This window comes from Anolis carolinensis, chromosome 3, assembly GCF_035594765.1.
Source record: "Anolis carolinensis isolate JA03-04 chromosome 3, rAnoCar3.1.pri, whole genome shotgun sequence".
NCBI lineage: Eukaryota > Metazoa > Chordata > Lepidosauria > Squamata > Dactyloidae > Anolis > Anolis carolinensis.
In genome coordinates this window covers 233,255,517-233,279,436 of record NC_085843.1, presented here as the reverse complement: position 1 = coordinate 233,279,436, position 23,920 = coordinate 233,255,517, and the positions used below count along the sequence as shown (strand labels likewise).

General features: G+C 37.6%; 1 protein-coding gene across 1 annotated transcript in view; it reads left to right on the top strand.

The window, feature by feature from the left end:
* The window catches only part of armh3 (armadillo like helical domain containing 3), a 156,312-nt gene that overhangs the window by 79,404 nt on the left and 52,988 nt on the right, over positions 1-23,920 (top strand). The window contains exon 23 of the mRNA XM_003224228.3: positions 775-850. Within this exon, the coding sequence (XP_003224276.1) occupies positions 775-850 (76 nt within the window). The remainder of the gene's footprint in view (positions 1-774; positions 851-23,920) is intronic.

Here is a 23,920-nt window from a genome sequence, read left to right as displayed (position 1 = left end):
GCCTTTTATTTTGGAAGAAATTAGGGGCATTTATAAAGGTCTTTTTGTTCACATTAATTGTAAGCAATGTATTTATCATTACAATATATAAAGGTGGGTGACAAAAAAAGAGATAAAGAACACTTCCCTACTACATTTTCAATCTGGTATAAATGGAGGGTTGTGTTGTTCAAAATCTCAGGTTGCTAATCTGCTTTTTCAATGTTCCTTGATGTAATTTACATCTAAAGGAAACTGTGTATTTCTATTTTGTTTATGTCTTATTCTAATTGCTCATTGAATTTGGTAGGCTTCATAATATAACAATAAATGTGGTATCCATAGTGTACCTGTTTCTGTTTTCCTATATGTGAGTTATTTAAGATTCTTGATCTTTTCCTTTGGTAAAAAAATAGTAGAAGTTTCTGTCATTTTATAAGTACTTCTAAGGATATTTTTATGGGCAGTACTTGTAATTGGGATCCCAACTTTGAAAATAGTGTCATTTTGAATGCTCCTAATTTTTCCTAGCCAAGAAAGACTTTGTTTTCCCCATGCTGGAGTTTCTGTTTATGTGCTTTATACAAGGAGGGAAATCGATTGCAAAAATATTCCCTGAAGACTTTGGGATATTGTTTCCTAGATATGTAATTGTTTTGTGTTTGAATGATATTGAAAACAAATTTGAAATATGCTTTTGATATACTTGTGACATATTGAAGCATATTGAATTGGATTTTGTTTTGTTGATTTTTGTACTAGAACTTAATTTCTTTTTTATTTCCTCTCTTTCAGTTTTGAGATTGTCTACTAATGCTGGCCAGTGGAAAGAGCCAGCCAGCAAGGTGACCCATGCATTGGTCAACGTACGGTAAGAAACTGTAGTGTAAAAGTTGTTGTTGTTGTTGTTGTTGTTGCTGCTGATGCTGGTGCTGATGATGATGATAAATCTACTATCTGCCTTTCTTGGAGGGGTACAACATCATTAAAATAAGAAATGGAACACTATTAAAACACATACAACAAGATACACAAAGTTAAAAGACAAGTTAAAATCTACCGATGAAATGCAGATTAAATGTACAATTTAAAACTGATTTGGTATGCCTGCTGGAAGAGATGGGTCTTCAGTTGCATCTTCCTTCTGATAGCTGATAATAGCTGTCAAATCTCTTTTGGCGGGTCATTCCACAGTCTTGGGGCAGCCCACCTGTACAGTCATTCTGAGGGCACATTTTTTTTTATAATCAGCCACTTTGTTTGTCTTTTTGGGGTGAAGTTGTGAGGTGGAACAATGTTCTAAGGAAGGAGTCTAAGTAAAGGTAAAGGTTTTCCCCTGACATTAAATCTAGTCATGTCCAACTCTGGGGGTTGGTGCTCATCTCCATTTCTAAGCCAAAGAGCCGGCATTGTCCGTAGACACCTCCAAGGTCATGTGGCTGGCATGGCTGCATGGAGCACCATTACCTTCCCACAGAAGCGGTACCTATTGATCTACTCAAATTTTGCATGTTTTTGAACTTCTAGGTTGGCAGAAGCTGGGGTGAATAGCAGGAGTTTACCCCGCTCCCCGGATTAGAAACGCCGAACTTTTGGTCATCAAGTTCAGCAGCTCAGAGGTTTAACCTTCTGTGCCACTGGGGCCTCCAAAGGAATCTAATAGCACTTTAAATTTATAATTAACAAATGTGTTCAGTCTTCAAAGCGCTATGTGATACTTCTTACCCTGCAGCAAGAAAAACAACTGTGGGACCTTTTTTTCCCTTTTACTTGAAGCACAATAGAACATGTGGACTTCTGCAGCCAGGAGGAATGGGAAAGAAATCATGGGCTGCTTTTTAGAAAGTGGTATAGCACAACCCCTTTACCCATGGAACTAGTCCTCATGGTTTCATCTATCCACATCTGACAAAATATATCCTCTCTATGACTTTTGTAGGCCTTCCAGGGCAACTCTATAGTATTTTCTGTTGGACGTCATTCCTTATTTTCCATGGTTTCTCATTTCCACTGTAACCTCAGGAATGTATCCTCTATGGGTACAGGGGTCATTCTGTATTCTGTAAACTAAGCTGCAGATTGATTTTGGCCATAGGCAATATGTGAGTATTTGGGGTAATATTAACTTTATACTTTTTCTAGGAGTAGCGTTTTCAAGAGTCTGTTAGCTTAAGCTTCATAATATCCCTGTGGAATGTTACGTGTATTTTGCTGGCAGGGAAGTAGATGGTCTAATGGGCTTTCCTGCATATTTTGACTCTTAAATCTTCTGCCTCTTTTAATGGCTGTGGAGACAACAGAGGCTAGCTTTTGACATGCTGTGTTAGTCCTGGATGATAAGTTTGGGAGCTTATTTCCAAGGTGGATTTTATTGGAATAAAAAGCAGTATTTGCAAACAGATGATTGCCTATAGTATATTTGTTCCTCGGGAGTAAGCCAGCAACTAGTTGGCATTTTCCATATAGGCCATTTTATAAGTGAGCCTTTGCTTCAATATGGGCTATTGTTGTTGGAAATTAGTCTAATTAGGAGAGTAAGGACATAAGTTAATTCTGTATCTTTGTGGATCATATTATTAAAAGCTTAAATATGTTATGCATAAGCATGGGATTCGGGAACACACTTTTTGTTGTCTGTTCCCTAAGTGGCAGTTGTTTGTGTCGGCGTAAAGCATAACAGAAGTCAATACTTTCTCTGTGACTCAGAGTCTACCTTTGTTGAGGTCTCTCCAGCTTGCTTGCTCAAGAAGACATCTTAAGGAAAACAAACCCCTGCCAGGCATTTTCCAATCAACATCATGTGTTTGTACAGCCAATATTAAATGTGCTCTCTGCAGGCCTGTGAGTTTCATGTCCTTATATATAGATTCTGCAAGACTTACTTTGCTGCTGTCTTTATTTTCCAAGACCAGAGATAAGTGAAACTCTTGGGGAATAATACCGCTCTAAATGTAGCAACTGAAGAAGCAGTCTTGGGTAGAAGGATGTTATCTAAAGGACAAAGCCTATCCTTAGCATGCTTTGTGAATCCTTTGGGAGAGGCAAATAGCATGAAATAAAATTCACATGAGAAGGAGCAGAAGGAAAATGAAGTACATTTTAAAATGTAAGGTTTGTGGCTTGTTGGAAAACAGCTTGTTTTCTCTATGGACTCTTTGACAATTATTTACTGTGATCTATCATTTGACTGATAAGGAAACATCCACCAGATAGACAAAGTTTTATTTTTGGCAGTGTAACAGGACAGAATAGTACCGTTACTAGAATGCTTCTGCTAACTCTTTCAGTATTAGGCTGCCCAAATGGTACTGAAATCTAAATTGACTTGAATGGGCAATTGTGTTTTGCTTATACCTTCATTATATGACATATATTGTTAATTGGAAGTGGAAGTTAGGAGGTTGTGATAAGCCACATGCTACCCCTTCTTGACTTCGAATTCTTATATTGATCAGTAGTTTTGTTCAAGGAGACAGCCTGCCTCAATTCTACCTAGATGTGCTTTATTTTCTAACTAGCTTGGGTACCCAGCAATGCCCAGATTATTTGAAAAGGGCCTTGTTTGTTTTTGGATGATAAGTAATATCAGTTTGGTCATATGTTATGCTATTTCTTAGAAAAAAATCCGTCTTTCCTGTTGTTTTTTATGAATGCTCACATTATAAAATGCATAAGGATGTGGGTGACCTACAATTTCCAAAAATCTTGGGTCAGTCCTAAAACTCCCCCAGTTAGCCATGTTGGATCCGAGTGCCAAGTTTTGTCCAGATCTACCACTTTCTGGGTTCAGTGAATACGGGTGAACTACAACTCTCTTGATTCCAAGGTCAATCACCCTGGTTGGCAGTGTTGGGTCTGTGTACCAAGTTTGGTTCAGATCCGTCATTGGTGGGGTTCAGAGGGCTCATGCAATACAGGTGAATTATGACTCCCAGAGATAAAGGTTAATCACCTCCCAAGTCTACCAGTATTCCCAGTTGGCCATGTTGAATTTGGTCCAGATCCATCATCAGATGGGTTCAGTGTTCTCTGAATACGGGTGAACTATAGCTCCTGGATGTCAAGGTCAATCACCCCCAAACCCTGCCAGTATGCAAATTTGGCCATGTTGGGTCTGTGTGGCAAGTTAGTTCCAGGTCCATCTTTGGTATGCTTCAGAGTGCCCTTAGATTGCAAGTGAACTTGCAATCCCATTCCCTACAGCTCCTATAAATCATGGTGAATTCTCCCCAAACCACTTCAGTATGTTCAGTCCTCTGTTTGCTGTGTGCCATAGGAAAGGGTAGGAAAGAGTTAAGAGAGGCAGTAAGTGAGGTCATGCAAATGGAGAGAGAAAGGAACACTGGGATGTGCTTGCTGTAACCTGCAATGTCCTCGGAGGAAGTGACTTGGTGGCTCCATAATACTGGGAACTATAGCCTGTTTGTTGAGCAGACACCCATGCCACATACATCATACAGATTTTCACTTTTATTATCTGTATATAAGATAGATTTTAGAGCATGTATGTAGATATGTTGCTTTATGGAGAAACTTTCTTGAACTTGATCCTTCATTTGAAATAACATGGCAATTATGTGATTCTGCTTCTGTCACATTGACTTCAGAGATTGATTTTAAAGCAGCAGTCATAGTGCAGTGGCACCTCCATAGTGAGAAAGGTGATGGCTTTCAGGACTGTATAAATGTTTTCTAGGCTGTAATTTTTTTCTGATCACTTTGCCAAAAGCAATTGTGACTTGAGTCCTGCAGATGATAAGCAATCTTCTGAGATACTTTACTTAGATATCTTACCAAGGTTGGTTATGTAGTGTTTTCTTGGTATTAATATGTCATCACTGTGCTGCTGATCTGTTTATTTTGCCCCTGAACTCCTATCTTCTATCATTTCAGGCAGTGTTTTTCTGTGACCTGTGATCTTTCCTGATGAGCTTACAAGAATGTCAAGTTTTCTGTGCTTCAGAGTGCTTTGGGCAATAGATTTCAGTTGCAGAGGCTGGAATATAGTTTATTCTAAAAATACAATTTTTGTATACTTTAATATTCTGTTTTAACTAGGGAATTTGCTGATGGGGATCATAGAACACTAAGCTTTTGTAGTATATCAATTGAATTATTCTTCTTTTTTTAAAGGATACTTTTTTCAGAATACTTTTTAGCAATATTCAGATGTTTATATTCTGTATTAGTGAAGAACAAAAGAAGCTGTATCTGGGATATTCAAAGGGGAATATCTGTTTACCACTTAACTGGAACTCTGTAGGTATAGCTCAGAGAATTTCATTTAATCTATAGTGTTCTTGATTGTTCCTCAGATGTCTCCTAAATTACCTTTTCCAATTTGTTATGTTTGTTTTTATGAATATCCATCATTAATAACTTTATTTTTTTATCATTGTGTTTAATTTTTATGCTTTTGTATTATGATTGACATTAAATAGAGCTTTACCAGATTTTTGCCCTCAAATCATTTTGAGACAAAAAATGTTTGTCATATTTTCAACTCTTGGTACTATTTTTTTTACAGTTTGTTTGCAATATATTTTACTCTACTATGTTCATGTTTTGAAGTTATAAAAACATTGTAACTAGCCCAACTGAAGATTATTGTAGTGAATATAACAAGGAGCCCTAAAACCATTTGATTTGATGTGTGGTGATGTCAGTGAGGACAAAATTTGAAAGCCCAGTCTAGCTGGAATAAACCCAATTCCTTATTTGAATATGAAAGTGAAAACTAATCAAAATTGATACTCAATATTGTATCTCATTGAAAGCAATGTCATGCAGTTAAACATTATCCACAATTGATGCTCATTTAGATTGACATCGAATTTATAATTTTTCTACACTGCACTACTAAAAATATGAGGCAAATCAGTAAGGCAGTCTAAACTTATTACCAGTACTTCCCCTACAATAAATATTTTCCTGCTTTGCTTGAATGCTTTCCCTTTGCTGAAAATATGAATGGGGTGCACTTTACAATGATCATAAAAATGTTGGAAAAATTCCTTTTCCTGACTCTTGACTCCTACAGACTATAATTCATTGACTTTTGCATAGTAATTAAAGTTTTAGGACAATGGTTGCCAGCTGTTAGGAATTGTGGGAGCTGAAGTCCAAAACACCAGGAGGACCAAAGGTTGAGAACCACTAGTTCTTTGTCTTTTAATGTTTCAGTCCTGCAGCAAGGTTGGTGAATCAACTAGAACAAGATTGTGTCCAATGGGTAGGTCTGGTGAAGAAGATCTTAAAAACATTTCTATCTCTCATGTTGCTTGGTTCCACCTCATATTAAATTATTATGTACCTTCAAGTCAGTTCTGACTTATGGTGACCCCAAGCCAAACCTATCTAATGGAGTTCTTGGCAAGATTTGTACAGAGTGAGTTTTGCCTTTGCCTACCTTTGTGTCTGAGAGTATGATTTGCCCAGGAGCTATTCAGTGATTTCCATGACTGAGTGGTATCATAGTCCAACTCTCAAACCTATACCCCGCTGACTAGCTCAAAACAAGTATTTAAAAAGTAATATATAATGCATAAAAATATCCCAAACTCCCTATCAAAAATGCTTGTATTTTGCATCTTTAAAATGCAAATCACATACTGATTATATTTGTATAATTCAGATCTGTTTTTTAAAAGAGTTTTTAAGTCAAACATCCTGACTCTAGAAATCTTATTCTATTTCTACTGCCATTTTTGAAATTTCATCAGGTAGTGCTAATTTACTTTTCAGAAGGGTAAAGGGCTGAAATGACTAGCTGATTTATCTATCCAAGAAAACATGTTATATATCTCTGTGTCATGGCTGTGAATTGTGTGTGTCAATGACAGAATTGTCTTTATTCTTGATTGAAGTAGAATAGTTAGTCTCACATTTTCTGCAAGTCTTATATAGTGTTTTTTCATGTAAAATTCCTGGTTTTGTTGGTTAAGGTACCCAGCTCAACAGTTGATAATCAGAGAGCTGACCTTCACTTCCATAAAAAATAAGCAACTTTCAAGGCAAGCATTTTTTCCAGCCTAATGAGCCCCTTTACATTAATGTCTTGCAGGTTTGCATTTAATGAGACTTTTATTAATGCAGGGTTGAAAGGGGCATCCTCTGATTGCTTGCTAAGTGATGGAGGTGGCTACTGAATCATTGTATTCTTTTAATAGACTTTCTTCTGATCAGTAATTTTCCCAAGGTGAATAAATAGATTAACCCCATGATTAATAGATTCAATTGCTCCATTATCTGTAATGCAGTCACATCATTTTATGTCATTTGAAAAAAATTTTTTGCTCTAAAACATTTTGAAATTGGCCAGTACAGTTTTTGCCATGCAACCTTCAGTAATACATTTTAGATGTAGTACATCGGTAATTGTATTTTTTCTGGTGTTGCCTATTGTGGTGTGTCTGCTTCAGTTCTCCCACATGCTTCATTATTTCAACTTCAGATTCTATCTGCTCTAGCTGCTCTGGTTAGTTGCTTTCTTTTGATACAGTTGGCCCTGCTGCTTTCTGCTTGGCTGCAAGAGTGACATGCGAGGTGTGGCTGTTCCTAGAGCATCAATTCTGCATGTGTATATAATGGATACAGGAAGCTGTCAAGCTGTGTTGGCAGTGGAGCTATAATTTTCTGAAGCTGAAGTAATTTCATGTTTAATTAATTTATCTCTTAGAACTTGACCATCTGATAGCGGAGCTGGGTTTCTCAGCGTATTAATGAATTCTCCTCTTGATGTTTCAAACTTCTGGTGGTTCGCAAGATGAACTTACTCAGGGAGACCATTGGGGTACCTTATGATTCTCAAGATCATCCCACCTGTATCTTGTATGTAATTGTGATGAGAAACCTTGCTTATAGGGTAAGAAGATGGTATAGTAGTGAAGATTTTGTTGTTTATCATAAGAATGACTCCCTGCAAACAGCTTAAACCACCACAGAGTCTGAGCTTGTTGGTCCAGTGAACGGTTTTCCCTCCACCAGGGCATTATTTCTGTATTCCCAGGTGACTCCAGTGTCTTGGGAAAATGTTCAGAATATGTTTGTTTCTGCGGGCAATTCAGTGTTGTAGATAGTTGCACTGCATAGCTCATTGCTAGTTTATTTACACATCTAAAGGAAGAATTCCACTCCTTCCATCTCAACTTTCCCTAATTTTGCTTTTTGTCCACATCAACATTGATTGTTATGCCACAAATTCCATCTTATGATAGTATTGCTTAGCTTGGTCATTGAGGCATGCTTTAATGGTACTGACCTTTGGCATATTGTCACTGCTCATCAAGCCTAGCAGATCTCACATTGTTTAATAACAAAGAGCAACAAAGCACCTAAAATGCAGTCCTAGTTCTTGATGGTTTTACATTTAAAATCTTCTCCAAAATTATTGCTAAGATTACATCTGTGAAAAATTCTAAAACACTGAATGTGCTTCCTCTTAAGGTGTATGTGAGTGTCATTTTGTCTGTACATGCCAGAATATACTGAGAGATAATGTCATCTCAGTGTAGTGGATGCTATACTCAGCAGAAGGAGAAAGAGGAACTTTCTCCATCAGTGGAAGTGAGAGGTAGCGATTTGGAGTGATGCCTCAGAATACATTGTTCAATGTGGGGAATATATTTCACAGGCCAAATAATCAATCAACCAGTCAATGAATTAGTCTATCAATCTAGCGGCCCTACATTTCTTTAAAGTGAAGTGCGTGCTTAGTGTAGTTCTTTTAAGCTTAGTTTATATTTTTTGTGATATTATGCTGCAAACCTGTGTTACCGTTTTAGTAATAGAAGCGAATATAAGTAACTGTTTCTTTCAAGGAATGTATCATAGAGTAACCTTGATTCTATTTTTTACTTTGCAAGAGCAGACCTTTGAAAACTAGCCTTCCCAGTTTTTCTTCTTTTTCCCACCAATTTAGGCTTTATTAAATCTGTCTTTAGAAGCCTACCTTTTTCAACAAATCACTACTTCAGTACTATCTGGTGAGATGGGTTTTTTTGTAGATAAATGGTGTATGTGTGCTGTTTCCACCTATTATTTTTATTGTTAGGGTGTTTGCTTTCCTGAAGCTGCTTGGGTTCTATGGTGACTGGTGTTTAGATAACATTTTTGTTTTCTATTGCTGCTGCTTTAGCCCTCTGCAGAAATAACCCTCCTGATTACCTATCTGTGCTGCAAGAAGCAGGCTATGAGCATTTGAAGGCTCCTTTAGGTGACATTGGTCTATCTTGCTTATGTCGCTACTGTGAATGGCTGCAGCTCTCTAAGTTGTCACCCCATGCCATTTTTAAAGTAGAAAAAAGGGACACATAGTAGGACTTACCATACTGATATCAAAGTGTGAGAAAGGGCAGATTTTAAGGCCCCATCTACACTGCCTTGTGAAATCCAGATTATCTGCTTTGAACTTGATTCTATGGCAGTGGAGACTCATATAATCCAGTTCAAAGCAGATAATTTTGATTTTATGTGACAGTGCAGATGGGGGCCTAAGCTACCTGGAAACCTGTGTGTGCAAAAACTATTTTTTGCAACTGAGCTCTCCCCTGTCCAAATGAGTCACTGCTTTTCCTAGTGGGATATACGTTCTTATTGTTGTTTTGAATCATATTTAAAGCCCATGGTACCTCTAAATCAAACCTGGAACTCTTGTTTTGAATTTTGGTTGATTAATTAGAAGCAGGTTGCCCTTACCTGAGATTAATGTTAATGTTGATTTAACATTTATGAAACTAAAATGAGCTGTAGAAATCAATGCACCAAAAGAGAAGTGTTTTCAAGAAGGGTGGCTGCCCCTTGATTCTGGAACTCCCTGCCCAGGGAAGCCAGGATGAGCCTCTTCTTCTGTCCTCCTGGCGGCAGGGTAAAGCCTTCTTATTCAGACAGGCTTTTTAAAGAAGAAGGTTTTTAAGGTCAAGTCAGGGGGTGCTGTGGTTTTTAGCTTTGAATATGTTTTAATGGATTTTAACTGTGATTTTTAAATGCTGTTATGTTTAATTCTGTTTTAATGTTTGCATATTTGTATATTTTAAATTATGTGGTCATACTTTTAACTGTAAGCCTCTTTGAATCTCCTTTGGGGGAGATAAAGTGGGGTCTAAATAAACATTATAATAATTTTAATAATTATAATAATGTGTAATTTGGGAGTGCTAGTTCCTCTGACACATTTTGTTTGGGTGAAATAATGTTCTGGGGTCTGAGAATCAAGTGCAGATAAAACTCCACCAAGCTAGTCTGAAATACAGTAGAGTCTCACTTATCCAACCTTCACTTATCCAATATTCTGTATTATCCAACGCAGTCTGCCTTTTCGTAATCAATGTTTTTGTAGTCAATGTTTTCAATACATTGTGATGTTTTGGTGCTAAATTCGTAAATACAGTAATTACTACATAACGTTACCATGTACTGAATTTCTTTTTTTCTGTCGATTTGTTGTAAAACATGATGTTTTGGTGCTTAATTTGTAAAATCATAATGTAATTTGACGTTAAATAGACTTTCCCTTAATCCCTCCTTATTATCCAACATTTTCACTTATACAATGTTCTGCTGGCCTGTTTATGTTGGATAAGCGAGACTCTACTGTATCAGTATGCAAATGGATTTTGGAGACTAGCTTTCATAGACTAAACCTACATTGTTGGGATCTCTTAGTTCTCAGTATCCCTAATATTGGTTATGCTCATAGGGAAACAATATGCAAAAACACGTGCACTCTTTTTCTTATTCATCTGTACTCTGAAAGATAAGAGACAGTTCCCTTTGGTCAGATGATAACCTGACATGAAATGAACAACTTACTGCATTTCTTCGATTTTAAGATGCCATCAATTGTAAGAAGCACACTGATTTCAGTACTACTAACAGAAAAAATGTTTTACTTATATATACAAAAAGGCATCTGCTATTCTATGATGCACTCCAGTTTTAAGGATGTTTATATGGAGAAAAAGCTTGTTGTAGAATCAAAGAAATACGTGAATTTTCATTTTTTTTTGTCTTATTACATAATTCTCCTGTTAGCTTTGGGGAATTGATCCATTGTGCTGAATCCTCACTACTGTAGAGTCTCGCTTATCCAACATAAACAGGCTGACAGAATGTTGGATAAGTGAAAATATTGGATAATAAGGAGGGATTAAGGAAAGGCCTATTAAACATCAAATTATGATTTTACAAATTAATCACCAAAACATCATGTTTTACAAGAAATTGACAGAAAAAGCGATTCAATACACAGTAACGTTATGTAGTATTTACTGTATTTATTAATTTAGCATCAAACATCGCAATGTATTGAAAACATTGACTACAAAAACATTGACTACTAAAACATTAACTACTAATAAAGATAAAATTGCATAAAATGAACTTACAGTAAGAACATGGTTGGAAGTTAAGTCCATAAAAAGTTTAATCCTTGCTACCTAGAGAAACAGCTGTGGATCCGGGTGGGAGGCAAACTGTGTTGGATAATCCAGAATGTTGGATAAGTGAAGGTTGGATAAGTGAGACTCTACTGTATTAGAATCTTTTTCAGTAACTGTTTCAGCTTTTATGGTTTTGCTCTAGATTAATACAAGTGAAGTAGAGAGTCCTGCTCAAACAGTTTCATTGTTAAAAGTGAAGAATCAGGTGAAAGATATGAAGGAGAACGAGGTCAACTAACGCAGTTGTAGCATTGCTTTCATATAAAACCATGTATATGAAAATGTCTTGGTTTGCCTCAAAAATCAGTAAACAACTATCTTGGCTCATAAGAATTGGAGATCTGTGCCTATCATGGTGCCTCTTCTGAATCTATGTCATATTTTGAAGCATTTTAACATTTGTTAAGAGCATAAAGTTGCCTTTTCATATTGATTCTTTAAAGCTAAATTTCTCAGGGAGTGAAATTCTGGGCATACTACTATTTTTGGTATGTTCGACTGTTTTTATACATCGCATTATATGTCTGGTATGCTAATATATAATTCTGCAAATGGGAATATAAAGACTTCTGCATTCTGAAATCAGCATAACTCAGCCCCTTCTTGTATTTGAAATTCTCTCAACTCTCTTGAGCAGTCTTCTTGAATTTTTAAAAATTTTATGTGGCAAAAGTTACAGTTTGACACCTAGGCCTTTAGGGATCTACTGGAAATATTTCAGCATTTCTAGGTTCTTTGGAACAAAGATAGTTTTCCCTAGAGCTCCTTTATGGGGTCAGTACTTAATATAACTATTTCCTTTATGCATGTTTCTCCATCTGCACATTAAAATTTAAGTATCCAGCATGAAAAGCACCTGTCTTCTCACTGTATCCTAAGTAAGGCATTAGGTTTGCCATTACTGAATGGCCAAGTATATAGCATCTCCAAGCATACTTTTTGTATATTTGCATGGAACTATGAGTACAGGTATAGGCACAGGTTTGCTAAATTGCTCACTAGACACTGAGATACATTTTTCTATATATGGACATGCAGTCATCATCTTTGTACCTTGGATTCACTATGACCAAATCTTTCTTTTCCAAATAAAACAGTCTTTAAGGTGCAACTATGTGCCTTGGACAGTGGAAAGGCCCTGGAATCCCCCCCATGCCTATTTGTTACTGCTACCGTGCATCTTTCTTTCTGTTCTCTGGCCAGTGTCATTATTTTAACCAAGAAAAGGTGGCTCTAAGTTGACCAGGACCTCTCCATACACTCAAAGAGTGGGAAACATGCATTACCTTTCAATTAGAAGATCAAGTACGGATATATTATAACTGATATGAGTTTATTAGGGATGAGATGAAGATGGAGCCACATTAAACACAACAAAAAATAAACAGATGCCACAGTACAAAAGATCATGCAACCTTTTCTACCTGTCCAGGCAGGATTCTCTCTCTAGAAGTGTGGCTGTTTTCCATTGTTGAAGACAGGTGACAGTTCCCCAGGTTAATTGTTAATTGAGTTTATAGTTTGTTTAATCCATTCCCAAGGGGCCAACATTATTTCATCTCTTTCTTCTCCTTGCCTGCAGTGACATGTCATAATTTATGAAGCAGATGTATATGACTCAGGCAAATGTTTGTCAATTAAGAGGAATTTCCTGGAATCCAAATCTGCAGTCAAATAGGATTGAATTTGAAATATAAATTCTTAATTCATATGCTCATAATTTCTCTGGGTTGCATTCAAACAATAGCTACGGTTAGAGATAGACAGAAATATTCAAAGCAGTTTTAAAATAATATTTAGTGCTTCAGTCATTAGTGAAACTGAAACCAATTTAGGTTTTTAACCTATGCTTGCCAGATCTAGACCAGAGATTGGCCAATTTTATTTTTCTGTATTAATCAGAACAGTTAAAATGATAGATAATTATGGCAGAGTCCATTTCTACTAGAATGAACAATTGACTGGCATTACACAATCAGATTCCAGGAACCAATAAAGGATGGTTTACCTAGAATTACTGCTGTCCGTTGAATCAGCCAATCTCTTAGAATTATGCTGTTCTTTCTGCATGTAGGTTTCTTTGAACATGTCTCTCAGGATAAACAATTATTGGACTTGAATGCTGTGCCTGGCTTAGATTTGCCTTCGTTGTGTTTGTCACCATAGCAATGTGAGACCCTCCACTTTGAATGTCATTAACAAAAGTAGTACTTCTTTTCATCGCCAAATAAATCCTTTGTTAAATATTCATGAATCTTTTTATTCATCATACAGCATGACAGAGTTTCTGAAGGAATGGAATCAAGAGACAACCATTTGGGACCTCAATACTCAAAAGACACGAGTTTCTGACTGATCTTGGGCAATACCATATGGCATCTGTATTTGTTGGCAGTCTCCTATCCAATTATTAACCAGGGCTAACCTTGTTAGTTCAGAGAAAGGAATTGGCAGAGCCACCTCTAATTATTCCTTGCATAAGAAACACTATAAAATGCATTGGGGTCACCAGAAGTTGACAGGCAATTTGAAGGTGCACACATACACATAGTTTCCTTTTTTTTAGGGCTACCTTACTAGATTTTCTACTTGCATCTCTCATTTGATTACTGCTATGGCCAAAAGGGATATCTGAAAGGAATATGGAAGAATATACAAACTTCCTGGTAATGTGCAGGTTTATTAGTGAATAAGTTGTTTGGTGCCTGTGTTATGTGACTGACTTATGACAATCCCAGCCAAACCTATTATGGGGCTTCTTGGGAAAAAATTTTTGGAGTGGGGGTGCCTTTCCTCTCTTTGAGACCGAGAGCATGCGACCTGCCTAAACTCACCCAATTGGTTTCCATGGCCAAGTGGGAATTCTAACCCACTTGGGGTGATCCTAAGGCAAATTTAGCACAGGGATAATTTGTCAGAGGGGGTTTCTCTTTGCCTCTGAAGCTGAGAGAGTGTGATGACTCATGGGCCTTGTAGTCCTGTTCCTAGTACTATTGTGGCAGACGAAGAGGAAAACATGGGGTTTTTGCCGGTTCAGCAAGAGCCGGAGTCTCTTCACCTGCAGGATGTTGATGTTTGCCCTCAAGAATTCAGCCAAACAGGCCTTGGGCAGAACTCCCCCCCGTTTTCCAGGAGGGAAAATTATTCTAAAGATAGGGGAGTCAGGGAGGCTAATCGGAGAAGCCTGAGAATCGCTGCCAAACAAATGGCTGATTAGGTCTGCTTCCCTTGGGAAATTCTAAGGAGTCATGCATCTGGACAGAGTTGGGTTTCGCTTCTCGTTCTCTAGGGAAAGAGTTCTGTTGGCGGGAAAACGAGACCCAATATAGGTGTTTGGCGCGAGGGATTCTTTGCGGAGTCAATTGATCAGCTTGAGGAGAGAGATCGTGTGTGGACTTCGTAATCCCAGTTCCTTGCTTTCCGGATCTAGCTTCAAGCCTTGCCTTGTCTCACGGTTTTACCACGGACTCTGTTCATGCTTCATGTTCGTCTTGCCTCCAGTCACGGATCTAGTCAAGAATCAAGTTTATTTCCAGCCTTGTTGTCAAGCTTCATTGGACTTTAAAGACTCTGTTATTTCCCCACACTATTGCTTGGCAAAGTGTGTGTTTCGGTCAAGTGGATTAAAACTTTGAACTCTAATATCTTATATTGGACAATACATTTCTGGACTATATTTGACCTCATCTGAAAGGTCTGCTTCTGAACTATATTCTTCACTTGTTTTTATTGATTTTATATATTTCTTTAATAAAGATATTAGATAGAGACTGGCCTCTGTGTAAGGTTATTGGTGCTCTGCAGCCAGGGTCCTGACAGAGATTATGATTCACCCAAGGCCATCTAATAGGTTTCCATGGCTGAATGAAGATTCAAACTCTGGTCTCCCAGAATCCTAATCTAAAACTAAAATCACCACATGTTGCATGGAACTTATTCCTAGGTGAGTGTGCACAAGATTGCAGCCTTTGACCTTCAGTCTCTAGGATAGATACAAGAAGTGAGGGTATAGAGATAGACCCAATATTTCCCCACAACCTCATATTTTAGAGAGAGAAAAATAGACTATATGAATCTGGTTAATTGTAGCTATTTTCCGGGGAAGTTATTTGATCTGCGTCATAAACATATGAATTTCCTTTATTGACAGATACCTTATATTCTTACTGGAGATAGGAAAGTGTTTTTATTTTTTGTAGTTCAAAACACCACTTTTAAAAACTGTTGTTCTTACTATGAGATCTCAGTGCTACCCAGGAAAGCGGCAGATGGAAAAATGTTTTTTGCATCCTAGCCTTACCCATGTACCACCAGCTTACATGGAGGGTAGCAGGACTGTGGAATCAGTCTTGTCCCTGTTGTTTCCTATCTGGGTTATATTTAAGACTGAATGAACACATTTTGCCTTTCCAACACTTTCTAGCTGGCTTTGAATGCCTTAAATCTGCTTCACATTTTTAGAGAAATTTTAATTGCAACTCTGTATATATCAGTAGGATACTGTAGCAATTTCAACTTCCTGTTGCTCTATATGGGAAAGAGCAGCAAACATAATCATTCAGCTCCTGATACTGTGAAACTTGTGTTTATTGAATAAGAGACACTCCAATATCAAATAATTTTGTAATTAATAGGTGATATAATTAGGGTGGGGGATGAATTTGCTGAAGAGACAATTTTACATTTTTGAAAAACAACCTTTTGGACTAAATTGATAAAGCACTAGCTCATTAAAGACAGCTCATTAAGGTAACAAAGTACCTATCTTCATTGCCAACCGAAAAACAGTGATTATGGTGACTGGCAATATTCCAGTCACAGAGACAAACAAGAAAATAGTTCTGAGATAGAAGCAAAGATTATAGTCTCGTAAACTCAGGAAGGCAGTGTGGTGAGCCAAGAGAAGATGACTTCCTGGTTAAAACTGCTTGCTGGGATTGCCAGCAGACGCAACAGGGTATAAATTGTCACCAAAACACTGGCTGAAAGGAAAAGAAATACAAAACTCAATGAGTCACCAAATGAGTTTTCTTTCTGAGTTTTAAAAAGTTCCCCTTATATAACTACCTGCCTGTCTGCAAATTCTTGCTACAACCTATGTGGTCTGTAGCAAGAATTTTGTTTGGACTGGTTTTGTAGCGCTTAGGACTTAAGGTTAAAAGCTTGCTCAATGTTTTTATTTTGTATTTCAATATTTTGTTCTCTTAGGATCTGTTTTCCTGAAAGATATAGTAGTCTGCATTCAAATGGGCGATCGCTGCCTTGTTGCTTTCCATAATGTGTTCTGGATGCCCTATAGGTTTAATGCATTACTAGCTGAGGTTTCTTTAAGATGTGGAAATTATATGAAAATGAAGGCTTTTGTCATATGCTTTCTATTGCTACCAATCCATCAGAAAATATCTGAACTGAACGAGTGACACCCCCGTTGAATAGCCTTCCTGAGAGACTGAAAATCCAAATAACATGTTGCTTACTGTTGATGATTAGTGATTAATTAGGCTGATGTTTTCTTCATTAGTTCAGACATTAGGTTTCCATTGTTGCTTTGAAAAAGCTAGGACAATACAAATGGGAACTAATGATATGAAATCAGGTTTCATATCTGGACGAACAAGTACTATCCCCTCTTGAAGGCATGCTTTATAGAGTAATACAAAGTGTGTTTCATGTGCATTGGGTTGTTGTCATGATACATCTCATATTTTGTGCATTGCTATTCTTGGTGAATTTCCAGGAGTACCCCCAAGCTGCAGACCTTTGTCTTCAGGGGGAGTGTAACCCCATCCAGCACAGGCTAGATCCTTGTTCTCTGATCTGCCTTTTGACTAACCAGGAGCATCTCTGTCTTGTGTGGATTAAGTTTCAATTTGTTTACCATCATCCAGTCCAGGGGTCCCCAAACTACGGCCCGCGGGCCACATGCAGCCCATCAAAGCCATTTATCCGGCCCCCACAGTGGCGGCTCCCACCTCCATCGCCGAGGAAGGTTTTGCAGCATGAAGGAAGAGGGAAAGGCGTGCACCTTTCCCTCCTCCCTCGCCCTGCGTGCACCTTTTCTGCCTACTCCCTTGCCTTCCAAAGCTTTGCTTGTTTAGAACGGTATTTTAATTATTATTTAATTAATAATTATTAAGTGGTGCTTTGCTAGTGCTTTTGGTGCACAAAGGCAGAAGGGGGTTGGACTAAATGGCCCAAAGGGTCTCTTCCAACCCTCTATATTATTTTGATGATGATGATGATGATGATGATAATTAATATTAAGGCTGTTTTTCCCATTTTGTTTTGTTTGTTTTTTTACTTCAAAATAAGATATGTGCAGTGTGCATAGGAATTTGTTCATAGTTTTTTTAAAAAAATTATAGTCCGGCCCTCCAACAATCTGAGTGGCCGTGAACTGGCCCTCTGTTTAAAAAGTTTGGGGACCCCTGATCCAGTCCATTACTGATGCCAGACACTGGTTTCCAGGATAGCTTCCTTGGCTTTAGGTGGAAAGGAGTAATAGAGTTGGGTGTCATCTGCATATAGATGGCATGCAGTACAAAACTCTGGATGACCTCTTTGCAGTTTTATGTATAAGTTAAATATATTTATACACACCCTCCCTCAAGTGAGGGATTGTGATGTTATATCTTAGTTGATATTTTCTTTGGGATTCTAAACTTTCTACATTAATTTTCCATGACCATCTGAAATAAGACAATCTGATGAAGATGTGCTCTTCTTTATCTTTGGGGTATTGTTGTTGTTATTATCTGTATCCCACTTTCTCTCTCTAAAAAAGAGACTCATTCTGGCTTCCCTGGGCAGGGAGTTCCAGTGTGTCTGCCATATGCAAGTTCTGATTTTTCTTGTTGTTGAGTGTTAGAAGAATTCTTATTACTTTGGAATCCCTCTAGAGATTATATTTGGCAGAAAATAGTCAGTGCTTTCATATTATATGTCTTCTCTTTTAACTTCTGCATTGTCAGTACAAGTCAGCTATAGTTATTAAGGAAGATTGTGATTTAGAAGGCCAGCATGGGGCAGCTTTTAACCTAAATCCTGAGCAGGAATCAGAATGATATTTTAGACTCTTTAAATAACACAAAAGATAGTATAGCTTCAACTGGAAGGCTAAGCCCAGACATGTGAACTCAAATTTAAGTTGTCTGTTGTCACATCTTTGCAAATGTCTTTTCTATTTAATTTTAAAAAGTTACTAAAGAAGCTAAGCCCAGAAGAGGAACAGGAGCTCCCTCTTTCTGCCTGTTATCGATGAACTTGTCAGCACACTGCTTCTTGTGGCTGAGCTTCAGCTTTTGAAGTGTAGTCATTTGTGAGACAAACTGAGCCAGAGTATGATTAATGCTGTGCCTAACAATCTGACAGAAAGCTCCCTGTTGACTTGCAACCTTAATATTGCATTTCCGCCATGTGTATGTCTGTGAAAGACTCACTCATAACTGTATGAAATTGAGCACATTAAGGCTATCCCTTTGTTCTAGATATAATTAGTGTGGGTTAACTGTCAAGCAAATTAACCTCTTGTTATTTTGGAGAATAAATTTCATACTGTTATTAAAGCTTATTAGACATGCATACTTTCTTGACTTTCATGAATTATTTCCCCTCCGATGATGCTGGTGGTGGTGGTGGTGATGATGATGATTTGCTGTGGTTTTCAATTCTGGTGATGATTAGTGCTTGTCATTGTGAACTTTGATCCAAGAATTCTTCCATTGTTGAATTACACATGGTCTTAATACTGAATGCTCTAATGACTTTTATAATTATGTATGACCTTAATAGATTTGCATCTTTAGCATGAATCATTACCACCTCTCCACTCTCAAAGAATATATATTTTAATATCATTTCTTTTGTTTTGTAGCATTTGTGCTTCTTGAGTTGACCAATAGACTCAGGAAGTAGTTTTGGATAGAAGCACCCCACAGCTGAATGTTAGACTCTTGATCTCCTCATTATTTTTTGGTCAGTGACACAGCTTTCCACACTCCAGGGATCTGTCATTTGAACTGATTTAGAGTGACAGCAGGATAAAGTGGTAGAAGCTACATGCCTCTTACAGTCTTTTTCACATCTGGCTCCTCTCGGGTGAATTTAGTGAGCTTTGTTCAGATTAATCCATTATAGTAAGATGTATGGCAGTGTGCACTGCATATCCTGGCATTTGCTGCCAAAATTGGGTCTGCTATGCATATGACTAATTGTTCTGTCACCCTTTGGTGTGTGGTCAGTCATAAGAAAATGAATTGGAGAACAAAAAAGCAGAGCAGCAAGACAATATAAAATAAAAAGAGATTTTAAATAGAACCCCAATCAATTTTATCAGCAATTCATAAAAACTGCAAATAAAAGTTTGCAGCAGGATAACAATCCTATATGACATGGGTTGAGAAAGTTTTACTTGTTGTTCACATGCAGACCCTGGGCACCCCATTTGCTGCCCCTAAATCCTTATAGCAATTCGCAGAGTCCCAGAATCACTCCTCCCAGGCTGATCTTTGGGTGATTATTCACCAGAAAACAGCCCAAGATAAAATGAAAACTGCTTCCAAATGTAGCAGCGTTGCTTCCCCTTCTTCTTTACTCGTTCAGTCGTTTTCGACTCTTTGTGACCTCATGGACCAGTCCACGCCAGAGCTCCCTGTTGACCATTGCCGCCCCCAGTTCCTTCAAGGTCAAGCCAGTCACTTCAAGGATACCGTCCATCCATCTCGCCCTTGGTCGGCCTTTCTTCCTTTTTCCTTCCATTTTCCCCAGCATCATGATCTTCTCCAAACTTTCCTGTCTCCTCATGATGTGGCCAAAATACTTCAGCTTTACCTCTAGTATCCTTCCCTCCAGTGAGCAGTCGGGCATTATTTCCTGGAGGATGGACTGGTTGGATCTTCTTGCGGTCCAAGGCACTCTCAGGATTTTCCTCCAGCACCAGAGTTTAAAAGCGTCTATCTTCCTCCGCTCAGCCTTCCTTATGGTCCAGCTCTTGCAGCCATAGGTTACTATGGGGAATACCATTGCTTTCACTATGCGGACCTTCGTTGCCAGTGTGATGTCTCTGCTTTTCAGTATTTTATCGAGGTTGGCCATTGCTCTCCTCCCAAGAAGTAGACATCTTCTGATTTCCTGGTTGCAGTCTGTATCTGCAGTGATCTTTGCACCTAGAAATATAAAGTCTGTCACTGCCTCCACGTTTTCTCCCTCTATTTGCCAGTTGTCAATCGGTCTGGTTGCCATGATCTTGGTTTTCTTGACGTTTAACTGCAGCCCGGCTTTTGTACTTTCTTCTTTCACCTTGGTGATAAGGCTCCTCAGGTCCTCCTCACTTTTAGCCATCAGAGTCGTATCATCTGCATACCTTAGGTTGTTAATGTTTCTTCCAGAAATTTGCTTCCCCACTTACCCAAAAACCACAAAGTCACTGTCAGCCAAAAAAGGACCACAGTTGGTGATTAGCAGCAACGTGACTTCACTTCTGGTGTGCTGCTGATACACCAGTGTGGTCTGTGCGGTGGATGGCTAGTTGCTTAGCTGCATTGTTAGAGGATATGTGCAGGAGAGCCCTGAGCAATTATAAAGTGGTATTAGATATTAGTACTTATTTCAAACATTGAGAAGAACTGAGTTGCTGTCTAAAGTGGAACTTTAAAGGGATTTAAAATGTAGTACAGTTCAGCTCTACTACTGGTATATTTCTAAATACCTTCTCTGGGATGGTAGTGTATATAAATATGAATTGGATATCTGCATCTTTGAATAGCTTGTCGCTCTCCTGTTGTTCTACTCAGGTTAGTAACTTATGTCAAATCTGTGTCTGTATGTGTGTGTGGTGGCATTGCTTAATACAGTGTACCCTCACTTATCGCGGGGGTTACGTTCCAGGACCGCCCACAAAAAGTGAAAATCTATGAAGTAGGGATGCTATATTTGTGTTGTTTACAATCTCACTGGCAAGTAGTGTCTCTGTTTGCCGCTGCCTTGTGAAGTGAAAACAAAGCTGCTTCAGCCTCTTTTTCTCTCCCTTCGACTTCTCCTTCCTTCCTTCCTTACTTAGGCTTCTCCTTAGGAAGGAAGTAGAAAGAGGGATTTATAATATTAGTTTATGATTTATACTATTATTTTAGTGTTTATTAAAAAATTGCAAAACAGCGAATCTGTGAAAAGTGAACAGCGAAGTAGCGAGGGAACACAGTATTCCCAATATAGTTGACTAATGATTCAAACTGCAATTCTTCCTCCTTTTTCTATGAATTGTCTTGAAATATCTTTGCCACAAAGAAAAACTTCAGTGAATCTCTTTCTTGTATTTTATATAAGGTGTGTTGCGTGGGACCAGTATCTGCAGTTTCTCCTATCTGCAGTTGATAAATATCCCCTCTTTATGCAATTTTTTTGGTTCTCTAGGTATAGTGCCGCTGGAAATTACCAGAATCATGTTGGAGGACCCAACAAATTCTTAGAGAGGATTTAATTCTAGGAATGTTCTAGTGCCTCCAGGATGACACTATAGTAACATCTGATGGAATTCATTCATTTCAGTAGGGTTCACTATTATCAATAGTTTTCTGTAATCATGAAGTTATAGAAGATATTTCTCTCAGATATGGTATTTTATTTTAATTTATTTAAGTAATTGCACATTTCCTGTACACCACCATGGAATCAGTTAAAATATTTAGAAATAATTTAGTTATAATTGATATTAGAAATAATTTCAGTCATAACAATGAGATTAGATAGACTCAAATGTACTAGTTGTCTTCCACATTTAGTGTGATGTCAAAAATATGCTCACAAGTTAAGCAGAAAATATTATCTTTAGAAGGTGTAAGAACTTGTGCCCTCTAGTGTTTTGGAAAATATTTTCCTCGTTCTTGACATTTGACAATGTTGGTTGTACTAAACAAGGCAATGGGAGTTGTAGTCCAGAATTCTGGAGTGGCACATAATTGTTCACCTTAGATTACATCTGAAAGATCCTAAGTAAAAAATTTGCCACATAACATCTATCACTGAATTTCTCCCCTGCTTCTCTTCATTAAATAATGTGAAAGATCATCACTGTAATGGCAATGCTGATATTCTTGTCTCTTTTTATGCATTACTTTCTGTATTAGGATATACGCCATCCATATCACAATGGTCAAAAATCAGTCTTCTGTGCAAACAAATAGCAATCCTCCCATGATGATCCAACAGATAATATGGAATACATTAGCAATGATAAATGTATTCTTCTTGAATGGAAATCTATTCATTTAACTTAATACTTTCAGGATTAATTGCTTGCCAAGCTAAATTGTTCCATAAAAAGTACACACTTTCTTATCCAATTTTTATGGCATGATTAGTTTAACTGTTCTTTGCCTTTGTATGTTAATTACATTGGCTTTTTCTTTACTTTACTTTACTTATTATTAATTCTTGCACAGCATGTCTTGTTTTTAGATTTTTGGCTGTTCCTTAAAGATCCTAGAACTATTTTCCATCATGTTGTGCTTTAGAAAAAAGTACAAGCCTCTCTAAAATGAAGTTAGAGGAAATCTTTAGCTAACCACCAGTTATTTCTTTCAGAAATCCATAGCTTTTTTAAATGTTTAAACAAATACCATATATAATTTTGTATAAGTCTAGTAGATTTGTCTAGTAGCTTATAAGTAAAGGGGGAAATTATCTAAAAAGTGAAGCAATTCTGTTGACATCCCATCTGTTTCTGGTAATTTATTTTTCCCAAGTGCTCTGAGTGCAGCTTCCATTTTCTAAAATCGGAGTTTCATCTTCAGATGGTTCTTCCTTGAACTAATCTATCTTCCTTTCGTTTCTTTTATATAGTTCTTCAATATATTGTTTCTATTGCCTTTTTATTAGTTTTACATCATGGAATGTAATCGGGTGATATCCATGTATACAGTCACCTCTTGGGTTGCTTGAAAAAGTATTTACAATGAACAATCTGTCAGTCAATTACTATCCTCCATTTCTTGGTCCTAGAACAAGTTATCTTTTTACAGTCTTCGATTCTGCTGTTTTCTACTTTTGCATTCCAGTTGCCTGTGATTAGCAAGTTCTGTTGTGGTGTGTGACCTATTTTTTCTTGGACTCCAACTCTAAATCTTTCCATTTCCTTTTCTTCTGCCTCTAAAGTTGGGGCATAAACTTAGATTATGGTGACATTGATGTGTTTTTGCTTAAATTATTCTGTCAGACTTTGCCTGATATCCTTTCATTGTTTTGATACCTCTCTCCTCACTATAAATGCCACCCTTTTTATTCTTTGATTTTCATTTCCTGAGTAAAGCACTATGAAATTATCAGTCTCAAAATGTCCCGGTCCTGTCTGCTTTAGCTTATTCACCCCAAGTATTGCAATGTGTATATATTCCATTGTTTTGCTGTGTTTAATTTTTCCAGATTCATGTTTCTCACATTCCGTGTGTAACTTTGGATTTTCCTTTAATCTCTGGACACATCAGCAGCTGAACACCCTTTTTTCTTTGAGT